This window comes from Lathyrus oleraceus, chromosome 5, assembly GCF_024323335.1.
Source record: "Lathyrus oleraceus cultivar Zhongwan6 chromosome 5, CAAS_Psat_ZW6_1.0, whole genome shotgun sequence".
Taxonomy (NCBI): domain Eukaryota; kingdom Viridiplantae; phylum Streptophyta; class Magnoliopsida; order Fabales; family Fabaceae; genus Lathyrus; species Lathyrus oleraceus.
In genome coordinates, this window is record NC_066583.1 from 634,448,123 (window position 1) to 634,470,255 (window position 22,133).

Consider the following 22,133-nt stretch of genomic DNA (forward strand, 5'->3'; position numbering starts at 1 on the left):
ATCATTACCATATATTTCCATTATTTCCCACAGGTCCATCTTTCATTCTTCATCCATCATAAAACATCTTGCTAGAGTTCATCTTCATACCATATCATATCCCTAGCAAACCAAAACAAAAAGAGTTGTTCATGCATTAATAACATAACATATTATTTCATTTCATCAAGGGACAAAATTTTGGTACTTTAGCATTTAACTATCTCCCACTACGATCATATTAAGAATGACCTTCTTCATATTCTCTAGTTGAAGATGTTCAAATAGGGGCAACTTTCATATCCCAATTGCACCCCTCTTTCAATAACCAATACATACATCATGACATTTCATCATATGCATAGTATAACATGTATTTTATGCCGCATAATGCCTAAAATATCAACTAGAATAAAATTTCGGATTTACAGACAGTCTGATTGAATAAACTTGCAAATGTACGTGAAATAAAATGGCGGAAAATTTTGAAATTGAGCTCGCAGACATCAATATTATTAATCTACGATCTGCGTAGTTTAACCTAGCATGCTCGATTTAATATTTTGACTATTTTTTTAGTCAAATTTCGATCGGCCCGAGCCTTTTTAATCGAGTATTTTTTATTTCAAAAATTGATCAAAATCTATATGTTTCTAAGAAGTTTATTTCAAACTGATCATTTTAGTGCATTCAGTTTATTTTTATGAGCACTTTCAATTTTTATTCATTTTTCAGAGCACTTTCAGACTTTCGGCCTTACTCTCACGTTTTGAAAAAGGAGTCATCAATAACCCTCTCTCAATTGGACACGTAGAAAAACTTCTCCCTCAACTGCATCTTCTTCCTCTGTTCTGAGAACCTCTTCTCTCACTCTCACAACTAACAATCCATTAAAACCCTCTTTTGTTCACACTTCAAAAACTCTTGCTGGAAACCATCGTCCATAAACTCATTCCATAATTAACCACCCTTCACTTGCAATTTCCACCACCGTTCGCTACTTATTCACACAACAACCTTAAAGCTACCCTCCGACCTTCGTAAGACTGCACCACCCTCATCGCCTCACACAACCATGAAAACCACCTTACCACGACTCATCCTATCTCACTCACCAAATCGCTACCCTTAAACAACACCAACATCCCCCGTCTTCAAACAACCTTCTCCCGCCTTCACGTCTCCAACAAAAACTGACGGAAACTACTCTCTCCGTCGCGGAATCATCTCTTCAAATAAACAAATTCCTCAATCCGCAGAATCTAAATTACTTTTTAGAGTCGATTAACAACGGAACTAGCCCCAATCCGAGTCCATGACACAATAATAGATGGAAACACAAAGATGAAGGATTGGATAGTCGAAGTCGAAGTCAACGGAATCGAGACAACCATTACAATGTAGGAACTCATGCAAGCTTTGCAGATCGTTATTCCAAAGCTTCAAAGGTTTGAAATCTTTGATCCCTGCAGTGTTAAGCTCAATGTCGTCAAGACCGATAGCATACTTTCTGGTGGATTTGGTGTTTATGTGAAACCCTTATCTATGGTGGTAGCCAAGTGACAGAGGAGTGTTTCTTCGTATAAAGAGTAGTTGTTAGGCGTCTTGACTTGATATCAAGCAACAACAAAAGTTGCATCAACCTTACACTCTCCACTAATTTCGTCACAGCTTCGACATCAACTCACAACATCATTAACAGTTCGAGTCATTTACCTTTGTGGTGTCCACTGTTATTTTTACATTTGATTTGTGATTTCGGGTCAGTTTTGCTGATAATGCGTGAACTTTATTTGGGTGTTGTAATTTCCTGTTTTGATATTCTCTCTATGTAAATTTATGTGTTGTGGTGTTGCTGGTTATTTTTTCTTTCATTGTGTTAATCAGACTCAATTTGCGGGATCAACATTATTTATATGTGGTTATGTCGTTGGTTGTTCTTTCTATAGACTAATATGACATTGTTGTCGTGTTCATGAGTGACTTTCGTTTGGTTGTTGTACTATTCTATTTGGGTTTATCTTCATTGTAAATATAACTTTGTGTTATTATTGGATTTTGTTTAATTTCATTATGTTAGGTCAGATTTTGATTCGTGGATTCGACATATATATATTGTTATGCCGCCAAAATTTCATTTCAATATATTGATTTTATTTCGTCGTGTTATGATCCTTACGTACGACACTACAATTATGTTGTCGCTATGTACAAATCGGCTTTGAGCATATTGTGGTTAATTCGATTCGATAATTTCATACTAGATCTTGTTGCTTTTTTTTTTTTTAATTTAATTAATTAATTAAACTTTTGTTTGAATTAGATAATTTTGGTAATCAATTTTAATTAACTTGACTATTTGATTATATCAATTTTTAATCAAATAATTTTGATAATTAATCAATTTAACCAAATTTCAATTAATTGATTTTAATAATTAAAAATTTATCGACTTATGACACCAACATTTCAAAAATCGACAATATCGTTTCAATAATCATTTTTGAACCATCAATTCGATCTTATTCATAGTTACTTCGACTTCAAACCATTTTCATAAGCAAAAACCTTGGTCCAGCGTCAAGTGACATTTTCAAACTCGATTAAATCAATCCAATACAATTCAAATATTTTTCTAATTAAAACGTAATATTAAAACTTTTTTCTTAACAAACACGAAAGAAGAGGACCGTTGGAGTCTAGCATTCCGATGGAACCCTCGAATGATTGGTCCTATTGTAATTGTATCTCTGTGTGTCTAATATGATCACACATGGTGTATATTTATATGCAAATAGGGAATATACAATAGGAAATAATATCAATTATAGTTATGACTAATTGAATATCAATCAATACTAATTGATTGATAACATATTCTTAACACTCCCCCTCAAGCCGGATCGTATATATTGTATGATCCGAGCTTGTTACAAATATAATTCACTCGAGAACCCTTGAGAGACTTGGTAAACATATCAGCCAATTGATCTTCAGATTTGACAAATTCCGTGGTTATTTCTCCCGACAGTACCTTGTCTCTTACATAGTGACAATCTATTTCTATATGCTTGGTCCGTTCATGGAAAACCGGATTGGACGCAATGTGGAGTGCCGCTTGATTGTCGCATATGAGTTTTGTGTTCTGAAGGTCACCGAACCTAAGTTCTGAGAGCAAATTCTTAAGCCAAGCAAGTTCTTTTGAGGCTGCTGCCATAGCCCGATATTCAGCTTCAGCACTAGATAATGCAACTGTGTTTTGTTTCTTGCTTCTCCATGAGATCATATTTCCTCCAATAAGAACACAATATCCAGAAGTGGATCTCCTATCCGACGGTGATCCTGCCCAATCTGCATCTGAGTAACAAGTGATTTTAGCATCACCCTTATCTTCATATAATAGGCCTTTTCCTGGTGCATTCTTTATATATCTGAGAATCCGAATAACGGCATTCCAATGAGTATCACAAGGAGCATTAAGGAATTGACTCACAATACTCACTGCAAAAGTAATATCCGGTCTGGTGACGGTAAGATAATTGAGTCTACCCACTAAACGTCGATATCTTCCCGGGTCTTTCAACAACTCCCCCTGACCCGGAAGAAGCTTGACATTGGGATCCATAGGAGTATCAATCGGACGACAGTCAAGCATACCAGTTTCAGTTAGGATGTCTAATGCATACTTACGTTGGTTAATTGCAATGCCTGATGAGGACTGTGCAACCTCAATACCTAAGAAGTATCTGAGTGGACCCAAATCTTTTGTCTGAAAGTTTTTGAAAAGATGAGTTTTGAGTCGCTGAATACCGTCTGTATCGTCTCCAGTGATAACAATGTCATCAACATAAACCACAAGAAAGATGTGTTGTCCGTTGGAAGAGTGAAGGAAGAAAACAGAATGATCTGCTTCACATCTAGTCATACCAAACTGTATCAAGGCAGAGCTGAAGCGACCAAACCAAGCACGTGGAGATTGTTTTAGCCCATAAAGAGATCGATTGAGCCGACAAACAAATCTTGAATTACCAGGAATAGTAAAACCTGGAGGTTGATCCATATACACTTCCTCCTCCAATTCTCCGTGTAAGAATGCATTTTTAATATCTAACTGATGAAGCGACCAATGATTAATAGCAGCCAATGCAAGGAAGAGACGGACTGAACTAATCTTGGCCACTGGAGAAAAGGTGTCACCATAATCAAGGCCAAATATTTGTGTGTATCCCTTGGCTACCAAACGAGCTTTAAAACGATCAATCTGACCATCTGGTCCAATTTTCACTGTATAAACCCATCGACAGCCCACTGTAGTTTTGTCTGGAGGTAAAGGAACAATGTCCCAAGTGTTATTTGAATGCAATGCAGTCATTTCTTCCACCATCGCCTGACGCCAATTGGGATCAGTCATAGCTTCACCTGTAGACTTAGGAATAGACACAGAATCCAAAGCAGACACAAAAGAAACATAGGAAGTAGATAGACGGTCATAATTTAAAGCACAAACATATTTAGGATTTGGATTATGAGATCGAATACCTTTTCGTAATGCTATTGGAAGGTCAAGTTCAGGTGACGTAGCTGGAGGAACAATTGGAGTAGGAGATGGTGCTGGTGGATCAATATCATCTCTAACTGCCGATGGACGCGTTGTGCGTCGCTGATATACCTGCAAAGGAGGTTTAATGGGTGTGGGGATGACAGAAGGGATATCTTGATCATCTAAATTACAAATCTCCTGGGAGGACGAAGAGGCAGAGAAAAAAGGAGAACCTTCAAAAAATGTTACATCGGAAGAGACAATATACCGTTGAAGTTGAGGACAAAAACAACGATATCCCTTTTGTATACGTGAGTAGCCTAGAAAAATACATTTGAGAGATTTAGCGGAAAGTTTGTCTTTACCTGGATTAAGATCATGAACAAAGCATGTGCAACCAAACACACGAAGGGGAATGGGGTAGAGATCGTGTTCCGGATTCAAGATAGAGTATGGAATCTGATCTTGAAGGACCGAGGAAGGCATTCGGTTGATAAGGTGACATGCGGTGAGGAGAGCATCACCCCAAAAACGAGAGGGTACATTGTGGTGAAGAAGAAGAGTCCGTGCAGTTTCAACTAAATGACGATTCTTCCGTTCAGCAACACCGTTCTGTTGTGGTGTATGAGCACATGATGATTGGTGAATAATTCCCTGTAATGTTAAAAAAGATTGAAACTGGGATGACATATATTCACGAGCATTATCTGTGCGTAAAATTTTAATGGTAGTATTAAACTGATTTTTAATTTCAGCATAAAACTCTTGGAATATACGGAAAACATCTGAACGATTTTTCATTAGAAATAACCAAGTGCATCGTGAGTAATCGTCGATGAACGTTACAAAGTAATAGTATCCTAAAGTAGACTTCACACGACTAGGACCCCAAATATCAGAGTGAACTAAAGCAAAAGGTGATGCAACACTTTTATTTACTCGTTGACAATAAGTACTACGAGTATGTTTGCCTAATTGACAGGACTGACACTCAAAAGAAGAAAGCTTAGAAAGACTAGGAACTAAAAGACGCATTTTATTTTGACTAGGGTGACCCAAACGTTGATGTGTGAGTTCTTGAGAAGCAATAGAAGCACAGGCCACCGGTGGAGAAAGATGATATAATCCTCCAGCTTCACTCCCTGCTCCAATCGTCCGTCCTGTACGTCGATCCTGGATATGAACAGAATTAGCATTAAAAAGAACTGAACAATCAAGAGTACGAATAAGCTTGTGAACAGATATTAGATTAAAGGGACAACCAGGAATGTAAAGGACAGACTCTAAAGACAAGTTTGGAAGTGGATGTGCCTGACCAAGGCCTTGAACTTTGGCTTTAGAACCATCCGCCACAGTGACAGAAGGCAAAGAATCAGAATAAGACAAATGAGATAAAAGAGATTTATTACCAGTCATATGATCAGATGCCCTAGAGTCAAGGACCCAAGGACCAAGTGAAGATGTAGAGACAAAAGCTACAGGATTACCCGACTGAGCAACAGCGGCAGATGATGATTGTTGATGGGCTGCTTTGTATTGGAGGAAATCATTGTAATCAGCGGCGGGAATAGTGACATCTTTAGTGATATCCGGTTGAGCAACAGCAGCGATCCGTGGTTGTCGTTGTTGTTCTCTTGCCTTTGTACGACAATCGGCTTCAATGTGACCGTAACGATTGCAATAGTTACAACGAATACTTTGACGTCCACCTCGTCCACCGGTTCGTCCACCACGACCGTGATAGTGGGAAGCAAGAGCAGATGATTCAGTGGGAGAGGAAGTAGGGACCGGTCCAAAAGCATGAGGTGTAGCCAAGCGTAACAATTGTTCACTAATTGCTTCATAGTTAGGAACGTTGGTACCTGATAAAATCTGATTCCGAACGGAATCAAGTTCAGATGGCAGTCCAGCAAGTGCCATGACCATGAAATACTTACTTTGTTGTTCAGCATAAGTTGTTGCATCTTTTGTAAAGGGCATTAAGGTTGTGAAATTTGCCTTTAACGCGTCAAGCTGAGTCAGATAGCCTTGCATATCCATATTCTCCAATTTCAAAGAGCGGAGTTTGGTGATGACACTGTAAAGATTATGGACATCATTTGAGAAGACTTTCTTGGCCTTTTCCCAAACCTCGTAGCAAGTGGTATAGGCTTGGTACTGTGCTTGGAGATTAGTTGCTATGGAAAACCATAACACAGTGCATAGAGAAGCATCGGTTTGTTTCCACTTATCGCGTTTGGCGGCGAGAATAGTATCGGCTTTTGTAGTTAAGTGATCCTCATATCCCTGACCGTGAAACCACATCTTGACAGCACCAGCCCATATGTTGTAGTTGGCTGTTCCGGTCAGTTTCTCACACGGAATAAGTGGAATTTTAGTGAACATGATGGAATCGGTATCTCCCATGATATTTGATGGCTTGGAACGAAAAACCGAGAGCAGATCTGGAAAAACGGCGACGGCTGGGGGCAGCGGATGCGCGGCTGATTGTCCGGCGCGTGAGATTCACGTGCGATGAAGGAGAGACGTGTGCGGATGCGTGCGGCGGCGGAAGGCAGTGAATCTGGCCGATCTGTAGGAGACGATTCCGGCGTATAGGAATCTCGCCGAAAAGTCGACAGGAGCGGCGGAGACGGCGGCGGCGCTGTGGGTGGCCGGAAAGAAAAAGAGAAAAAAAAATTATTTTTATTTTGTGGAAGACAGTAGGTCAACCAGCTCTAGATACCATATTGTAATTGTATCTCTGTGTGTCTAATATGATCACACATGGTGTATATTTATATGCAAATAGGGAATATACAATAGGAAATAATATCAATTATAGTTATGACTAATTGAATATCAATCAATACTAATTGATTGATAACATATTCTTAACAGGTCCCGAGGAACACGTTTTGGGTTAGTCATTCGTTCATTCTTTCTCTCTTAAAACACTTAATAAACTTGGACAAAAAAAGGACCATTGGAGTCTAGCATTCCGATGGAACCCTTGAACAATCGATTTCAAGGCTTACATCTTGTTTTTATTGAGTGTTCATTGTCCATTAAACAAAATTTCCTAAATACCTTGAATGAAAAAGATCTGTTGAAATCTAGCATTCCGGTGGAATCCCGAATGATTGGTCCCGAAGCTTATATCTTGTTCTCATCCACGCTCGTCATTCACTTATAAAACATTCAATAAATCGAACTCTTTTTTTCGCCGTCGTGCGATCTTCAAAACATTTTCCAAACAAAAGATATTTCGTCTCGAGACAATGCAAAATAGAGCTTCTTCTACATTCGTGTGAGTTGAGATAAGTGATGGTTTCCCGTGAATGTTGATATGTAGAAATCCATTCAATATGATGCAAACTCCCGCTCCTCACCTTTTTTAGGTAGCAAGCAATGTTTTTCCGTTGATTGAGACAAAATAGTTTCCTCTAAAATTGATCAAGAAACAAACATTTTTCTACGCCGAACTACGTAGCCTTTAGTTCTCCAATGTACCTGGAGATACATAGGAGCAAGACCCGCAATCTTGTCCAGCACATTAATAAAAACCTTTTTGCGACCCCTTTTCTTTTCCTCTTACACTTTTCATTATTCAAAGAAAATAAATAACATTAGCTAACATTCAATCACAAGTTTAACTAAAAGATTCCCATTGAGTACAACAAACGTGAGGAGTGTTAATATCTTTCCCTTGCGTAATCGACTCCCGAACCCAAATATGGTTGCGACGATCATGTTCTTTTCAAATGTTTTATCGATATTTTCTTATTCCTTCATTGGAATAAATAAAGTTTGGTGGAAACTATGTTCAAACACATTTTCCGCGAGCGTGCGATGCACTTCGTGAAGGATCATATTTTTTGAGGTACGACAGGTGGCAACTCTGTTTGAACACATTTTCCGCGAGCGTGCAATGCGTTTCACAAAGGATCATATTTTTCGAGATACGACAAAACCAATTAACATAGTTTAACACAAATAGACATGTAAAACAACAAGATTATCATACATCAACATCAATTTCATACATATAGCAAAAATTCACAAAACTTAATTTCCATTTCATGGTGACATGAGCACTCCATGTATGAGCACTCTATAAATGAGCTTTTAGAAATATGAGTGTCATGAATGTGTAAGAACTTAACTTATTTTAGCATAATGTAATAACGGAGTTCATATTTTATCAGAACACTTTGTTCTCGTGAAATTCTCTAACGAAATCTATAACATCTTATTTGAAGAAGCCGGATCCCTTAACAAAGTTAAAATTAAACTCATTATGACTTGAACTTCATTATGACTTTCATCACTTATTCTTCGTAAAACAATATCACCGGATCTTATTATAAATTAAGTGTAACAAATTTAAACTTGATCTATCTAATTCGATATCAAAAAATTTACTTGTGAAATCATTCTTCACTTTTCCTTTTATTGCATCTACACCCTTCACCCACCCATCTCCCTTTTTCAACACAATCATTTGATTTTTCCTTCATCGTACCTGCAAACATGAATAGAATTTTTTTTGTGTTAAAATCTCCTTTCATAACATTTTTTTTCTTGACTTTTGTCTTCCTAAACTCTCTTTTAGCCCATAAATTTTACCAAAAATTCTCCTCCACCTCAATTTTTTATTACCACCTACCAAGAGATCTTCTTTGTATATCATACCATCATTCTCATTTATCTCTTTGACACAATCCTCAATAGGTAAATTAATTCATCAAAACATTTATTCATTCCACCATCGCAACCTTTACTTCAACAATTTCAACTTTTATATTATTAATACATAGGCCATCATGATGTGAACTTAAAAGGACTTCCAACAAAAGAATTCTGTGTTATCTTCACCAATTATTGAACTTTAATGGATTTGGCTTTTATTAGCTACCATACATTCAACCATATATGAAAATGATCCTAAATATCAATATCTCCCACCTATTGATATGAGACATTCCACTCTTTTATTATACCAGACAAGACAAGAGAAACCTATCAAGTTTACTCACAACACTTCCGTTAAGTTAGAATCACATGAGTTTTTTACCCATCAAAGGAACAACAATAATGCCATTTTCTCCACAAACTCTAAAGAATCACTTATTTGAATGTCCTTAATCTATTATTCATATATATCATATGTGAATTTCATTAAAAAAGTCTAGTTGAAATATCCTCATAAAAATCACTTTTCTTTCTCTAATTTTGAACAACATCAAAATTTGGTATTAGGTGGGTGATGAACGATTAATATCCTTTATCATGATGTGTTTTATATTTTTTATTTTTTTATCTCTCATGTAACAAAAAATGATAAGAAAATATTATCAATGAATATAATTGACTAAAATAATTAAAAAAAATTGCAAGAATCAAAATCTTAAATCACTTTTAAAATAGGAGACATGGACATATACATTTGATTTCAAACTTGGATTTTGAAACAAGCTCTGTATGAAGTTGTATAGGATATTGCTCAGACTAATATTTGTCTGAATATTAGAGATGTGTGGGATGGTAAAATTTGTAATGCCTAAACTTTACATACTTTATTACCTTATAATATTATAACATTCATTCAAAGGATAGTTCCATGTTTTGTTGACTCCTTGAAAGATATGTGTTTGGAATTGTAGTCTGAATGGTTAATATACAGCGAAAAATGATTAGGCCAACCTTACTACTATGCAAATGAACTAGAGGCTATTAAAGATTTCAGGTATAAAAATTTAACCATATATATCTACAACGCACCATTCGTGATGAAAATGTTTTTACAAATACTCTTGCAAAGATAAGTGCTATTAATTTAAATCATTTGATTATATTTTAAAACCCTCTCTAATTTGTCATCGGCTTTATTAATTGATACTTTTTTGTATCCTTTATAAGAACAAAATCATTTTTTTTTATTTCTCATGTAAAATTGAACCTTTGAGTAAATCTTTCTCTAGCATATGTATATGTTGATGTTTGTAAATTTTTTTGAGTAACCATCTTTTTCAATTAATTTTCTAAAATAACTATTATTTCAAATGAAGTACAAAATTAACCACGTTTCAAACAAAAAAAAATTGTTGGCAAGAGGAGTAGTCACTATGAATGTCGCATGCATTCATTTATTGTATATAGGCTCCATGCATGTTGGTGCATGCTTATTGGATGTGCCACTTCATATGGAGCATGTGTCACATGCAGTGACTACGACATTGTTTAGGGTTTTCTATTTATACCTCATCCCCAACCTATCATTTTTCTCCGATCTTCATCCCCCCATCATTTTTCACCCATTTTTTAAGTTTATCCTTCATTTTTTCTTAAAAATATTATCTTATATATCACCTTATATAACCAAGAGAAATGTCGATTTGATTTATTCAGTAGTAAAGTCTTTAATGAAGATCGGACTCTAGAACACAGAGACGTTCGAGCATCTTCAAAGGAGCTTGATTCGTTGGTTAGATGGAGACATTGCAGATGGTGAAAAGATCAGAAGAATTCAAAGGTTTGTTACGGTGTACAACGATAATGAAGAAAGTCGTTTTGGGGACTCAATTAAAACTGAAAGAGATTGTCGTATTATGATGCATAACAGTGAGGAAATTGTCCTGATGGTTGTAATCCAATATATATGTTGTTTAGTCATTGTATTTGTTTTTATTGTTGTTAAGTTGTTGTTTAAATTATTGTTTAGTTGTTACTTAAGTTGTTGTAACTGAATGTTGTGATATTCATGAAATGAACATTGTTTTCAATATCAAATGAAATGGTTACATATCAAATTATCTTGTGGTGCTCGCTCCAACATTAGGATGGTTTGTACGATTATGTTTGGGCTGACGATATGACCTACATAATCTCACCATTTTGTTCGACGTATCCATTTTTGTTCGAATACGCGTGCTCTTAGGATGACCTTTTTTCTTTCTTTGCATATTTTTGTTGTGCCAAACTATCTCTCCTTGATATGCAGACCAATAATCCTCATTTGCTACCGCCAGAAAGCTATTATTGTACACATTGCATAGGTTTATAACTTTGTAAACAAGTGATAGTAAGTTGAAGGGTCCTTCCAAGCCTTTGAACATGCCGTTATGACATAGGAGCAAGGCATATAGAAGGGTTGGAACTTTCTGTAATCGCGCCAACCTCTATCTAGTTATACTCGGTAGCATCCCATTGACCTTTCCTCATTGTGGTCCATTGTCTCATCTACACCGAACCAACCTTTTCTCCAGTCAAACATTGTGACCACATGTGTGTTAGCTTTGGCAGCTTCCTCCTTAATGAATTTCATTGAAATTTCACTGAACAGTTGCCACAATTGTAACACTGAACCCCATTTTGAACGTTTGATCTCAAACAGTGACCCTAACCTAAAGTAGGTTGCTTTGACCAAAACAGTTATCGATAGGTTTCAGATGCCTTTGAAGACATACTTCAATGATTCCACGAGATTTGTTGTCATTTGGCCCCATCGTTGACCATTCTCGAATGCCCTGATCCACTTCTCCAATGAAATATTGTCGATCAATTTTACTTCATCTGCACTTGTCAATCTGATTTTTTCAGGGTAATGTTGAAGGAAGGTTTTGTTAATGCATATCCTGCATTCATAACCTTCTTCCGTAGTGTCTTGTCTTTGATCTCCAACATGAAATTTTAAGTGATGTGTCTAATGAAATAGACATGCGTAGAAGTAGGATCCTGCCAGGCATTATCAAGGATTTTATAAGCACTCTTAATTGTTGGATGTCTATCTGAAATCAAGCATAAGTTAGCTTGAGGAGCAAGGTGTAATCAAAGATTTTTAAGAAAAAAACTCCATCCACCAGCAGTCTCCCCTTCAACCAGAGCGAAGGCGATTGGAAACATATTGTTGTTGTCATCTTGTGTCACTGTCATGAGTAGTATTCATTTATATTTACTGTACAACCATGTTCCATCAATTTGTATAATAGGTTTACAGAAAGAAAAAACTTTGATCCATGGTTCATGAATATGTCATTGCCACTAACAGAAGTCCCGTCTGGGGTATATGTCAAAAAGTTCTCCAAAATGGAAATAATACCCAAAGCGTAATGCTTAAGTGCTACCAGGTATTATGGAAGTTCTTTGTACGAATCCTTCCAATTTCTGAATACTCGTTCAACCGCTTTAGTCTTAGTCATCCATGCCTTACTGAAAATGACTCACGTTTTTCAGTATATAGCTGAAGAATGAAGCTCACCCTAAAACACAAATGTATTGGTTGGGCTTTTTAGTATTTAAATCATAAAACTTGTTGTCAGATTATGGAAATTCTTGGTAAGCTTATTTGGAGCTTATTGCAGTCATAAAATAAACTATGGGTTTCTATATCGATTGATAAATATTTGAAAGAATGAGAACTATTTTTAGTCAAAGCTATTAATGATTCACCTACTAGGAAAGCTATTTTCAAAGTGTTACATATACTAGAGGATGACATCACTTTTAAAATAGGAAAGAAGGACATATACATTTGATTTCGAACTTGGATTTTGAAACAACCTCTATGTGAAGTTGTATAGGATATTACTCAAACTAATATTTGTCTTGAATATTAGAGATGTGTGGAATGGTAGAATTTGTAATACCACAACTTTACATACCTTACTACCTTATAATATTATAACATTCATTTAAAGGATAGTTCCATGTTTTGTTGACTCCTTGAAAGATATGTGTTAGAAAAAATCATGTGTTTTTTCATATTACTTGCATATGGCATAATTGGTCACACATGAGACGAGACGTCTCTATTTTACTACTATACATGATCAATCCAATCAATTCAAGAATCCTATTATAATTTAAAAAATAGGGATAAATATTTTAATTTATACTGAATTTTAAAAAAACTGGTATAAAATTATAGATTTTAAAATAAAATTATTATTTTACACTTTTAAAAAAAATAATTATAAAATAAATTTTGAAAACAAACTATAATTTTACACTTGTTTTTAATAAATATATTTAAAAAATATTTGTTTTAGTAGTTAAAAAAAAACAGGTTCTCCATAATTTGAGGCGCACTATTGTAACATAAGTTGCACCTGCATTAGGCCAACCTTGCTACTATGCAAATGAACTAGAGGCTATTAAAGATTTCATGTATAAAAATTTAACTATATCTCTATATCACACCCTTCGTGATGAAAATGTTTTTACAAATACTCTTGCAAAGATAAGTGCTATTAAATTAAATCATTTGATTATGTTTTAAGACCCTGTCTAATTTTTCATCGGCTTTATTAATTGATACTTTAAATAAAGTATCAAACTAATCATATTTCAAACAATAAAAAATTCGTTGGTAAGAGGAGTAGCCACTCTAAATGGCGCATGCATTCATTTATTGTACATATGTTTCATGCATGTTGGCACATGCTTATTGAATGTGGCGCATGCATGCATCCTCTAGGAGCATGCGCCACATGCAGTGGCGACTGCATTGTTTAGGATTTTCTATTTATACCTCATCCCCTCCCCATCAGTTTTCTCTGATATTCATCCCATCCCCATTATTTTCACTCATCTTCTAAGTCTCTCCTTCATTTTTTTCTTGAAAATGTCGTCTTATATGTTGCCTTATATACACAAGAGAAATATCAATTTGATTTATTCAGCAGTAAAACCTCGGATGAAGATCCGACTCTAGAACATAGAGACGTTCGAGCATTTTCAGAGGAGTTTGATCTGTTGGTTAGATGGAGACATTGTAGACAGTGAAAAGATCACAAGAATTCAAAGGTTTGTTATGGTGTACAACGACAATGGAGAAAATGTTTATGGGACTTAGTTAAAACTAAAAGAGATTGTCGCATTATGATGCATAGTAGTGAGGAAATCGTCCTGATGGTTATAATCGGATAGATATGTTGTTTGGTCATTGTATTTGTTTGTATTGTTATTTAATTGTTGTTTAAATTATTGTTTAGTTGTTATTTAAATTGTGGTAACCGAATGTTGTGATATTTATGAAATGAACGTTGTTTTCAATATCAAATGAAATAGTTACATATAAAATTATCTTGTGGTGCTCGCTCCAACATTGGGATAGTTTGTACTATTTTGTACGTGCTGACGATATAAACTACATAATCTCACCATTTTGTTCATCGTATCCATTTCGGTTCGAATACGCGTGTTGTTAGGACGACCTTTTTTATTTCTTGGCATATTTTCATTGTGTCAAACTATCTCTCCTTGATATGCAGGCCAATAATCCTTTTTTGCTACCACTGGAAAGTTATCGTTGTACACATTGCATAGGTTTATGACTTTGTAAATGACGGATAGTAAGTTGGAAGGGTCTTTTGAATCCTTTGAACATGTCGTTATGACATGAGAGCAAGACATTCAAAAGGGATGGAACTTTCTACAATCGCGCCAACCTCTATCTAGTTCTACTCAGTAGTATCCCTTTGGCCTCCCCTCATTGTGGTTCATTATCTCATCTACATTGAACCAACCTTTTCTCTAGTCAAACATTGTGACCACACGTGTCTTAGCTTTTGCAGCTTCCTCCTTAATGAACTTCACTGAAATTTCACTGAACAACTGCCTTGATTGTAACACTGAAACCTATTTTGAACGTCTGATCTCAAATAGTGACCCTAAACTAAAGTAGGTTGCTCACACCAAAACAGTTATCAGTAGGTTCCGAATGTCTTTGAAGACAGAGTTCAATAATTCCACGAGATTCGTTGTCATTTGGCCCCATTGTTGACCATTGACGAATGCCCTGGTCCACTTCTCCAATGGAATATTGTTGATCCATTTTACCGCATATGCATTTGTCAATCAGATTTCTTCGCGATCGTGTTTGAAGAAAGGTTTTTTTAATGCATATTATGCGTTCACAACCTTCTTCTGTAGCGTCTTGTCTTTGATCTCCCGCATGAAATTTCGAGCGATGTGTCTAATGCAGTAGACTTGCGTAGAAGGAGGATCCTGTAAGGCATTATCAACATTTTTATAAGCACTCTCAATTGATGGATATCTATCTGAAATCAAGCATAAGTTAGCATGAGGAGCAACGTGTAATCGAAGATTTTTAAGAAAAAAAACTCCATCCACCAACAGTCTCCCATTCAACTAGAGAGAAGGCGGTTGGAAAAATGTTATTGTTGCCATCTTGTGTCACTACCATGAGTAGCATTCCTTTATATTTACCATATAACCATGTTTCATCAATTTGTATAATAGTTTTACAGAAAGAAAAACCTTTAATGCATGGTTCATATGCCCAGAAGAATCGGTGGAATATGCCATTGTCACTAACACAAGTCTCATCTGAGGTATATGTTAGCAAGGTCTCCAAAATAGCAACAGTACCCGAATCATAATGATTAAGTGCCACTAGGTATTGTGTAAGTTCTTTGTACGAATCCTTCCAATTTCCGAATACTCGTTCAAACGCCTTAGTCTTAGCTATACATGTCTTCATGTATGGGGGAGTATAAATGTATCGTGTAACGATATGCATGATTATTATACTCATATTCAATGACGAATCCTTGCTAATGACAGACAAAATTTCATCGCATATTAACTGAGAGTTGATTTTGTGATGATCCTGCATCGGATTGGTGATTATTCCAGTGTGCATTGGACTAATAGAACCTATCTCCCAAGAACCACTCCTCTTCCGGTAAGATGTTGTCAGCCGGAACATGTAAAGCACATTACGCCACATGATCTTATACCCTGTAACGTTAGTTTGATTGACAATATAATCAATTGAGATTTCCATGTGATACTTTTTAATAGATCTCACACAGTCTTCTTTTGTGCGGAATTTGTCTCCTAATTTTAAACATCATTTTGTTTGTAGATACGGATTGTAAAATATATCTGACGATGGTTCATATGCACCCAAGTTCAAGTTTATCATGTGTTAATATGGACAATACACCTGACCAGAAAGTGGTGGCTCTTTCTGGTGGTTAATAGTGTCATTGTTCACCATTCTATTAACCAAAAAAACTTCGGTTTGTTCATCGTTGTCAGTTTCGCAAAAAACTTATGACATATCAACGATCTGAGACAAGTGATTTTGTTGTAGTAAAATATATAACTCAATATCGTTGAACCCAAAATGTTCATGATTGAGAAACATATTTTGAACATCTTCATCATCTCGGACCTTTAGCTAAAAAAACTTAACTTGGTTGTCGGTAAAAAAAAATGGATTTTGTAGATGATTAGTGCCACCTGACCACACGGCAACTTCTTTTATATTCTCTCTTTCAAATTTGAAAATTTTGATCTTCTATTTATTGTAAATCGAGTAACGTCGATATTACAAAAATTAAAAATCGGATAAGTCACATTCAAATGTCTCACCATTGATGTGAGCGTTGATCATGTATTGTGGTGAATGCGCCATTTTTGTGAAATGAAAATGTATTTTAGTATACTGATTATGATAATGTAGTGCGAGTTGGTTTTGATACGAAGGAGCGTGCACTTAAATATGGTTTAAATGGAAGTACAAAAAGCAACCCATGCGCTATAGAGTATGGTACATGAACTATTTTCTTCATATATGTGCCATATGCACGACTTGTCCTTTTGTTTGCATGCATGTCATGCTGAGTCTAGCTTCATAGCCTACCACCCTTGTCATGTAACTTTTCATGCATGAGCTTAGGAGGCGCCACTTTGACTGGCGCATGATCATAAAAAGTAACTCATGCGACATTGGGTATGGCATATTAGTTGGAAGGTACACACAAAGTTTCTTCACGTGAATATTATGTCTCATCTATAAATATGGCTATGTTACTCATGATTTCCATCAAACACACTCAACCTAAACTCTTTTTCAACAACAAACACTCAAAATCATTCCAAAAGATAGCTCTATTAACCATGGATGATACACATCGAGGTAAGTTACTATTTTGAATGTATTACAAAAAAATTTGGTAATACTTTTCCTTAATTATTTTCCTTAATTATCTTTTGTTAGGATCCAAAGAGATTTTTGTTGTCATGTACATGAATATGTATCACACGGACTATTGATAGAACCATATTTACGAGCAGGCGGTTTCAGTTATTTACTAACATAGTCTCATACTTTGTTGATTACAAATGTATTCTTGCTTTGGTAGAAAGATGGAGACCTGAGACACACATATTTCACCTTTCGCTCGGTGAATGTACTATCACACTATAGGACATGTACATGTTGTTGGGTCTACCTATCGAAGGTTAGGTTGTTAATGGTAAAGTTAACCAAGATAACGCAATATGCGAAGAATTGTTGGGTGCCTCCTTGTGTGAAGACACATCTACGGGTTAAGTTAGGGGTCAAGGTATTAATATAAAGTATCTTAAAGAACATTATTCAAGTATAATATTAACCGAAGATTTGACTGAGTATAAAAAAATAATTAAAACTTGGTTTTATATTATGATACTATTTGGTAATTTTTTATTTCCTGAAACTACTGGTAATACGATAAATATTATGTATTTGCATTTGTTAAGAAACATAAATAAAATAGGAACATATAGTCGGGGTTCAGCTGTTTTGTCTCATCTATATAGTTCTGTGTGTAAAAATGCACAAAATGGTACTTGTTCGTTTTATTCTTGCGCCTTTTTTCTCCTAGCATGGGGTTGGTCGAGAATGTCGTCACTCGCCCCGTAAAAAAAAAATAGTTTCACATTCCCCTTTGCAACAAAGTAAGTTTCTCTTATTTTTTCCACTTGCTTACTTTATACTACAACTAATGGTAAATAATACTAAGCAACTCATTAGAATCTAAATTTAGTTTTAATATTACCAATTTATAAATCTTCTAATCATGCATTTTTCTTATACCGTTTATCTGGTGGCCGTATCTGGGTCTCAACCATCAGGTTCACTATTGTGGAGATGCACCAGAGTGACCGTGTCAAACTGCAGTTCGGCATGCAGCAACAAATCACAGACCCTCCGACATGTTTGGGACAATAGCATCAATTAAGAGTCGATTCCCAATGGAGTTATTCCGATTGGAGAGAGTTCGCTATGGACATGTGTCGTCAATGAAGGAATCAACATCGGCATATATTAAACGAACCTATCACACAACATGCTAGACCAACTCAAAATTATTTGAATTGGTATAGGTCAATTACAATGCCACCATTTGTGTTTGGCCTGAGGTATTTGATCGGCCCATGTCAACGAGCTTCGTCATCATACGTCCAGTAACAAACCCCAGCCCAATAACCTACCCCACATCATTACCAAACCCAAAAACAATGTTAACCCACCCAAACCCAAATACTAACCTCACAACATCACCATACCAGATACACCTAACCACCAATCAAACATGATTACGAACCCATAAACACTCAATCTCGCGACCAATTCATGTCACACACCCAAACACAAAACCAAAAGCATGACTCATACCACCAACAACCATATGTCATCACCACATTTTACTATATCATGTATGATGCATATGACTCCACCCATTCCCACCATAGCCCCCAACCAATGCCCACCCAAACATCACATTGTCAAAGCACCCAAATATCACATTGCCAAAGCACCCAACCACAACATGCCTTTCAAACACCACAAGAACCATTACTTCGTTTCTAAAACAGTTAAATGTCTCAATTCAACCAATCAGTCCGTCCACACGTAACCCAATCACCACGACCCAACTACGACAACATGAGCATCGAACTTGATTACGGCAACACCTGCTATGACAACGTCGGCTCTTGGGAAGATATGATCGAAGATTTGTTAGAAATGTCAGGACCCTCGCACCAATCACCTTTGCCTCAGGCGAATACTAGGAGATCTCAAACACCTCAGAGAAATCGTGGAAGACCTCGATGGCAAGCGAATGCGTCAAGTTGTGGAACTGAATGGCGTTACGATCGAGCGGGTCATTGATTTGCTATTGTGTTGTTGTGTAATTCAATTTTATCAAATAATATTATAAATTATTTTTAATTTTCTATTTTATTTCAAATTACTTTATTATTACAATGATTAAAAATTTAAAAAAAAAATACTTAAACAATGTGATAGCCACTACATGTGGCGCATACTCCTAGATGCATGTATGCGCCACATGGATTGACTTGTCCAATAAACATTGGTCAACATGTATAATGCTTGTATACAACAAATGCATACATGCGCCATTTAGAATTGTTACTATTTTTTTCAAAAAAGAATTTATTTGAAAGATGGTTAATTTAATATTTCATTTCAAATTAAAGCTATTTTAGAAAATTAATTGATAAAGATGTTATTTAAAAAAATTGTAATAGTGGCATTTTTCTAGAAATATTATATTTGTATCATTTACAATGGAAACATACATCAATTTTTTGTTTTAGTATATTCCTTCAACAAGATATAAACAAATGCACAGTACCCATCTATAATTCCATATATTCATATTATTTACACTTTCCTGAATGAATAAAAAAGAAGAACATGAGTCCCCTACCCACAAAATCGAAACAAAGTGTAACAGAAAAAATGGTTCAAAAAGTGTCTAGCTTTATTTAGCATTATGGCCCACACTGGAGAAAAAGTTTACTGGATTAAATTAGAGGGTAGAGATGAAGCACGTTCCAGTCGCAGCGTCCTTGAAAGTAACGTCACTTTTGGTTGGCCTGTAAGACTCCAAGTGCGCACCACACGCTTTCACATATTCAATGCAACCACTGTATTTCTCCCTAGCTAATAAAGGCACTCTCTCCTACCTTAAATATACTCTTATTCTCTCAGTTCTAAAATAAATATTATAATTCACATATTTACATTGAATAAAAATATATAATAAATAAACAATTTTATCAAAATATTCTAATTATTATTATTAATTTAATAATATAAAAATAATTAATTAGTAATATCAATTGGGGATATAATTGAAAAATTAAAATTATATTAAAAATTAAAAATAACACTTATGTTTCATGTTATGAAAAATAATTTTTACAAAGCCATAATTATTTTGGGACACAAAAAATATACTGAATTAATAAAAGGAATTAAATATGTTTATGTCCTGTTAAATATTTTATATTTTATTTTTAATTCTTCAACAACTTTTTTAAAGAATAATCATTCTAAATTTTCCATACACAATTTCTTAAACAACTTTATGACGGTTTTTATAATTTAATAATGATTTTAGTGATGATTTATTATTTACTCTTGAATTAACGATAAATTTAACGATAATTTTAAGATGAGAGATAAAAAATATGGATCAAAATTTTTAGGAGGATCATTTTTTAAAATAAATAAATAATTATTTTTTTTAAGAATAAAAAAAAGATATTTAAAAAGATTAAAAATATATTTAGTCCTATTAATAATTACTCTATCTAATCTAATTTCAACTATTATCTATTTATAAAACCATTTTATTTTAAAATAAAAAATATTTTTCAATTTTTTAATATTATTATTTTTAAATAATACTATTAAGATCACTTTCAATTTAATATTTCTATTTTTTATTTACAATAGAAATAGATTCATATAAGTAAAAATTAATCAACAAAATTAATATATTTAGTCAATTTGAAAGATATACGTTAAAATATATATATATATATATATATATATATATATATATATATATATTTAAATGAAGCAAATATAAACATTTTAGTCGATATACTACTCTCTTTTTTATTGATAACATTTTTATTACATAATCAACTGAATCATTTATTTTTTATAATTATATCTAAGGAGATAATGTTTAAGGAAAATTACATTCATCTACTTTGAAATTTGTTAAAATTAAACCTGCATTCTCTTTGGTTTTTAAAATTGCACTAATCTCTCATAAGTTTACTAAAAGAGGTGTCATTATCATTTTAATAGACTTTTCATAAGATATTTTTAAAATTGAGGGGTGTAAGTATGATTTAAATAGACTTTAAGCAGACAAGTATAACTTCCCCTAATGTTTACAATGAGCTCATAAATACTTTTCATCCGGATTTTAGATTTGAAAATTTTATCCTATACCCCCAACAATTATCCTTTATTTTTTTAATTTATTTGATTTGATCAAAATATCTTTATATTATATCTATAAAAAAAATTTAAAATTACATAAAATGATTTATGGTCATTCGACAAATGTGATTTTAGGCAATAGTAAAATCGTGATCTAAATAAAATTATCTATTTTTAAAAAATCTTTCTACAAAGTTATTCAATCTGTATTACATGATATTTTCATTTTTGACAATAATTTTTATTCTACTTTTTGACAACGACACTCTCTATTATATCATTGCAATATGAAGAGATAAAAAATATCAAAAATTTATAATAAAATTATTTGATGAATAAAAGAAAAACTATCAAAATATAATGTTGGATAATTTTTATTAAGTTATCTGAAAACATATGTAGGTGAAAATAAATTATTATATGACTTTTTAGATATACAGTGTATGGTGTAGATTTAAAAAAAAATCAATTTCAAAAATAAAAATAAAAATAAATACAAATAATATAATTAAAATATTTTAAGAAAAATATAGGGATGACAGAATAATGGTTGGATATGGG

At 34.3% G+C, this 22,133-nt stretch overlaps 1 protein-coding gene across 1 annotated transcript; it reads right to left on the bottom strand.

Moving 5' to 3' along the window:
• Positions 1-15,406: 15,406 nt before the first annotated feature.
• LOC127082574 (uncharacterized) lies at positions 15,407-16,310 on the bottom strand. The gene is made up of 2 exons (XM_051022808.1): positions 15,626-16,310; positions 15,407-15,561 (listed from the first exon to the last, which is right to left on the bottom strand). Exons 1-2 carry the CDS (start codon positions 16,308-16,310, stop codon positions 15,407-15,409), a joined length of 840 nt encoding a protein of 279 aa, XP_050878765.1.
• Between the last annotated feature and the right edge of the window lie 5,823 nt (positions 16,311-22,133).

Coding starts and splice junctions, on each gene's coding strand:
- LOC127082574 (XM_051022808.1), bottom strand. CDS start 16,310: ATGGAAATCTCAATTGATTATATTGTCAATCAAACTAACGTTACAGGG. Junction 15,562..15,625: donor GGAGACTGTTGGTGGATGGA/GTTTTTTTTCTT, acceptor GCTTGATTTCAG/ATAGATATCCATCAATTGAG.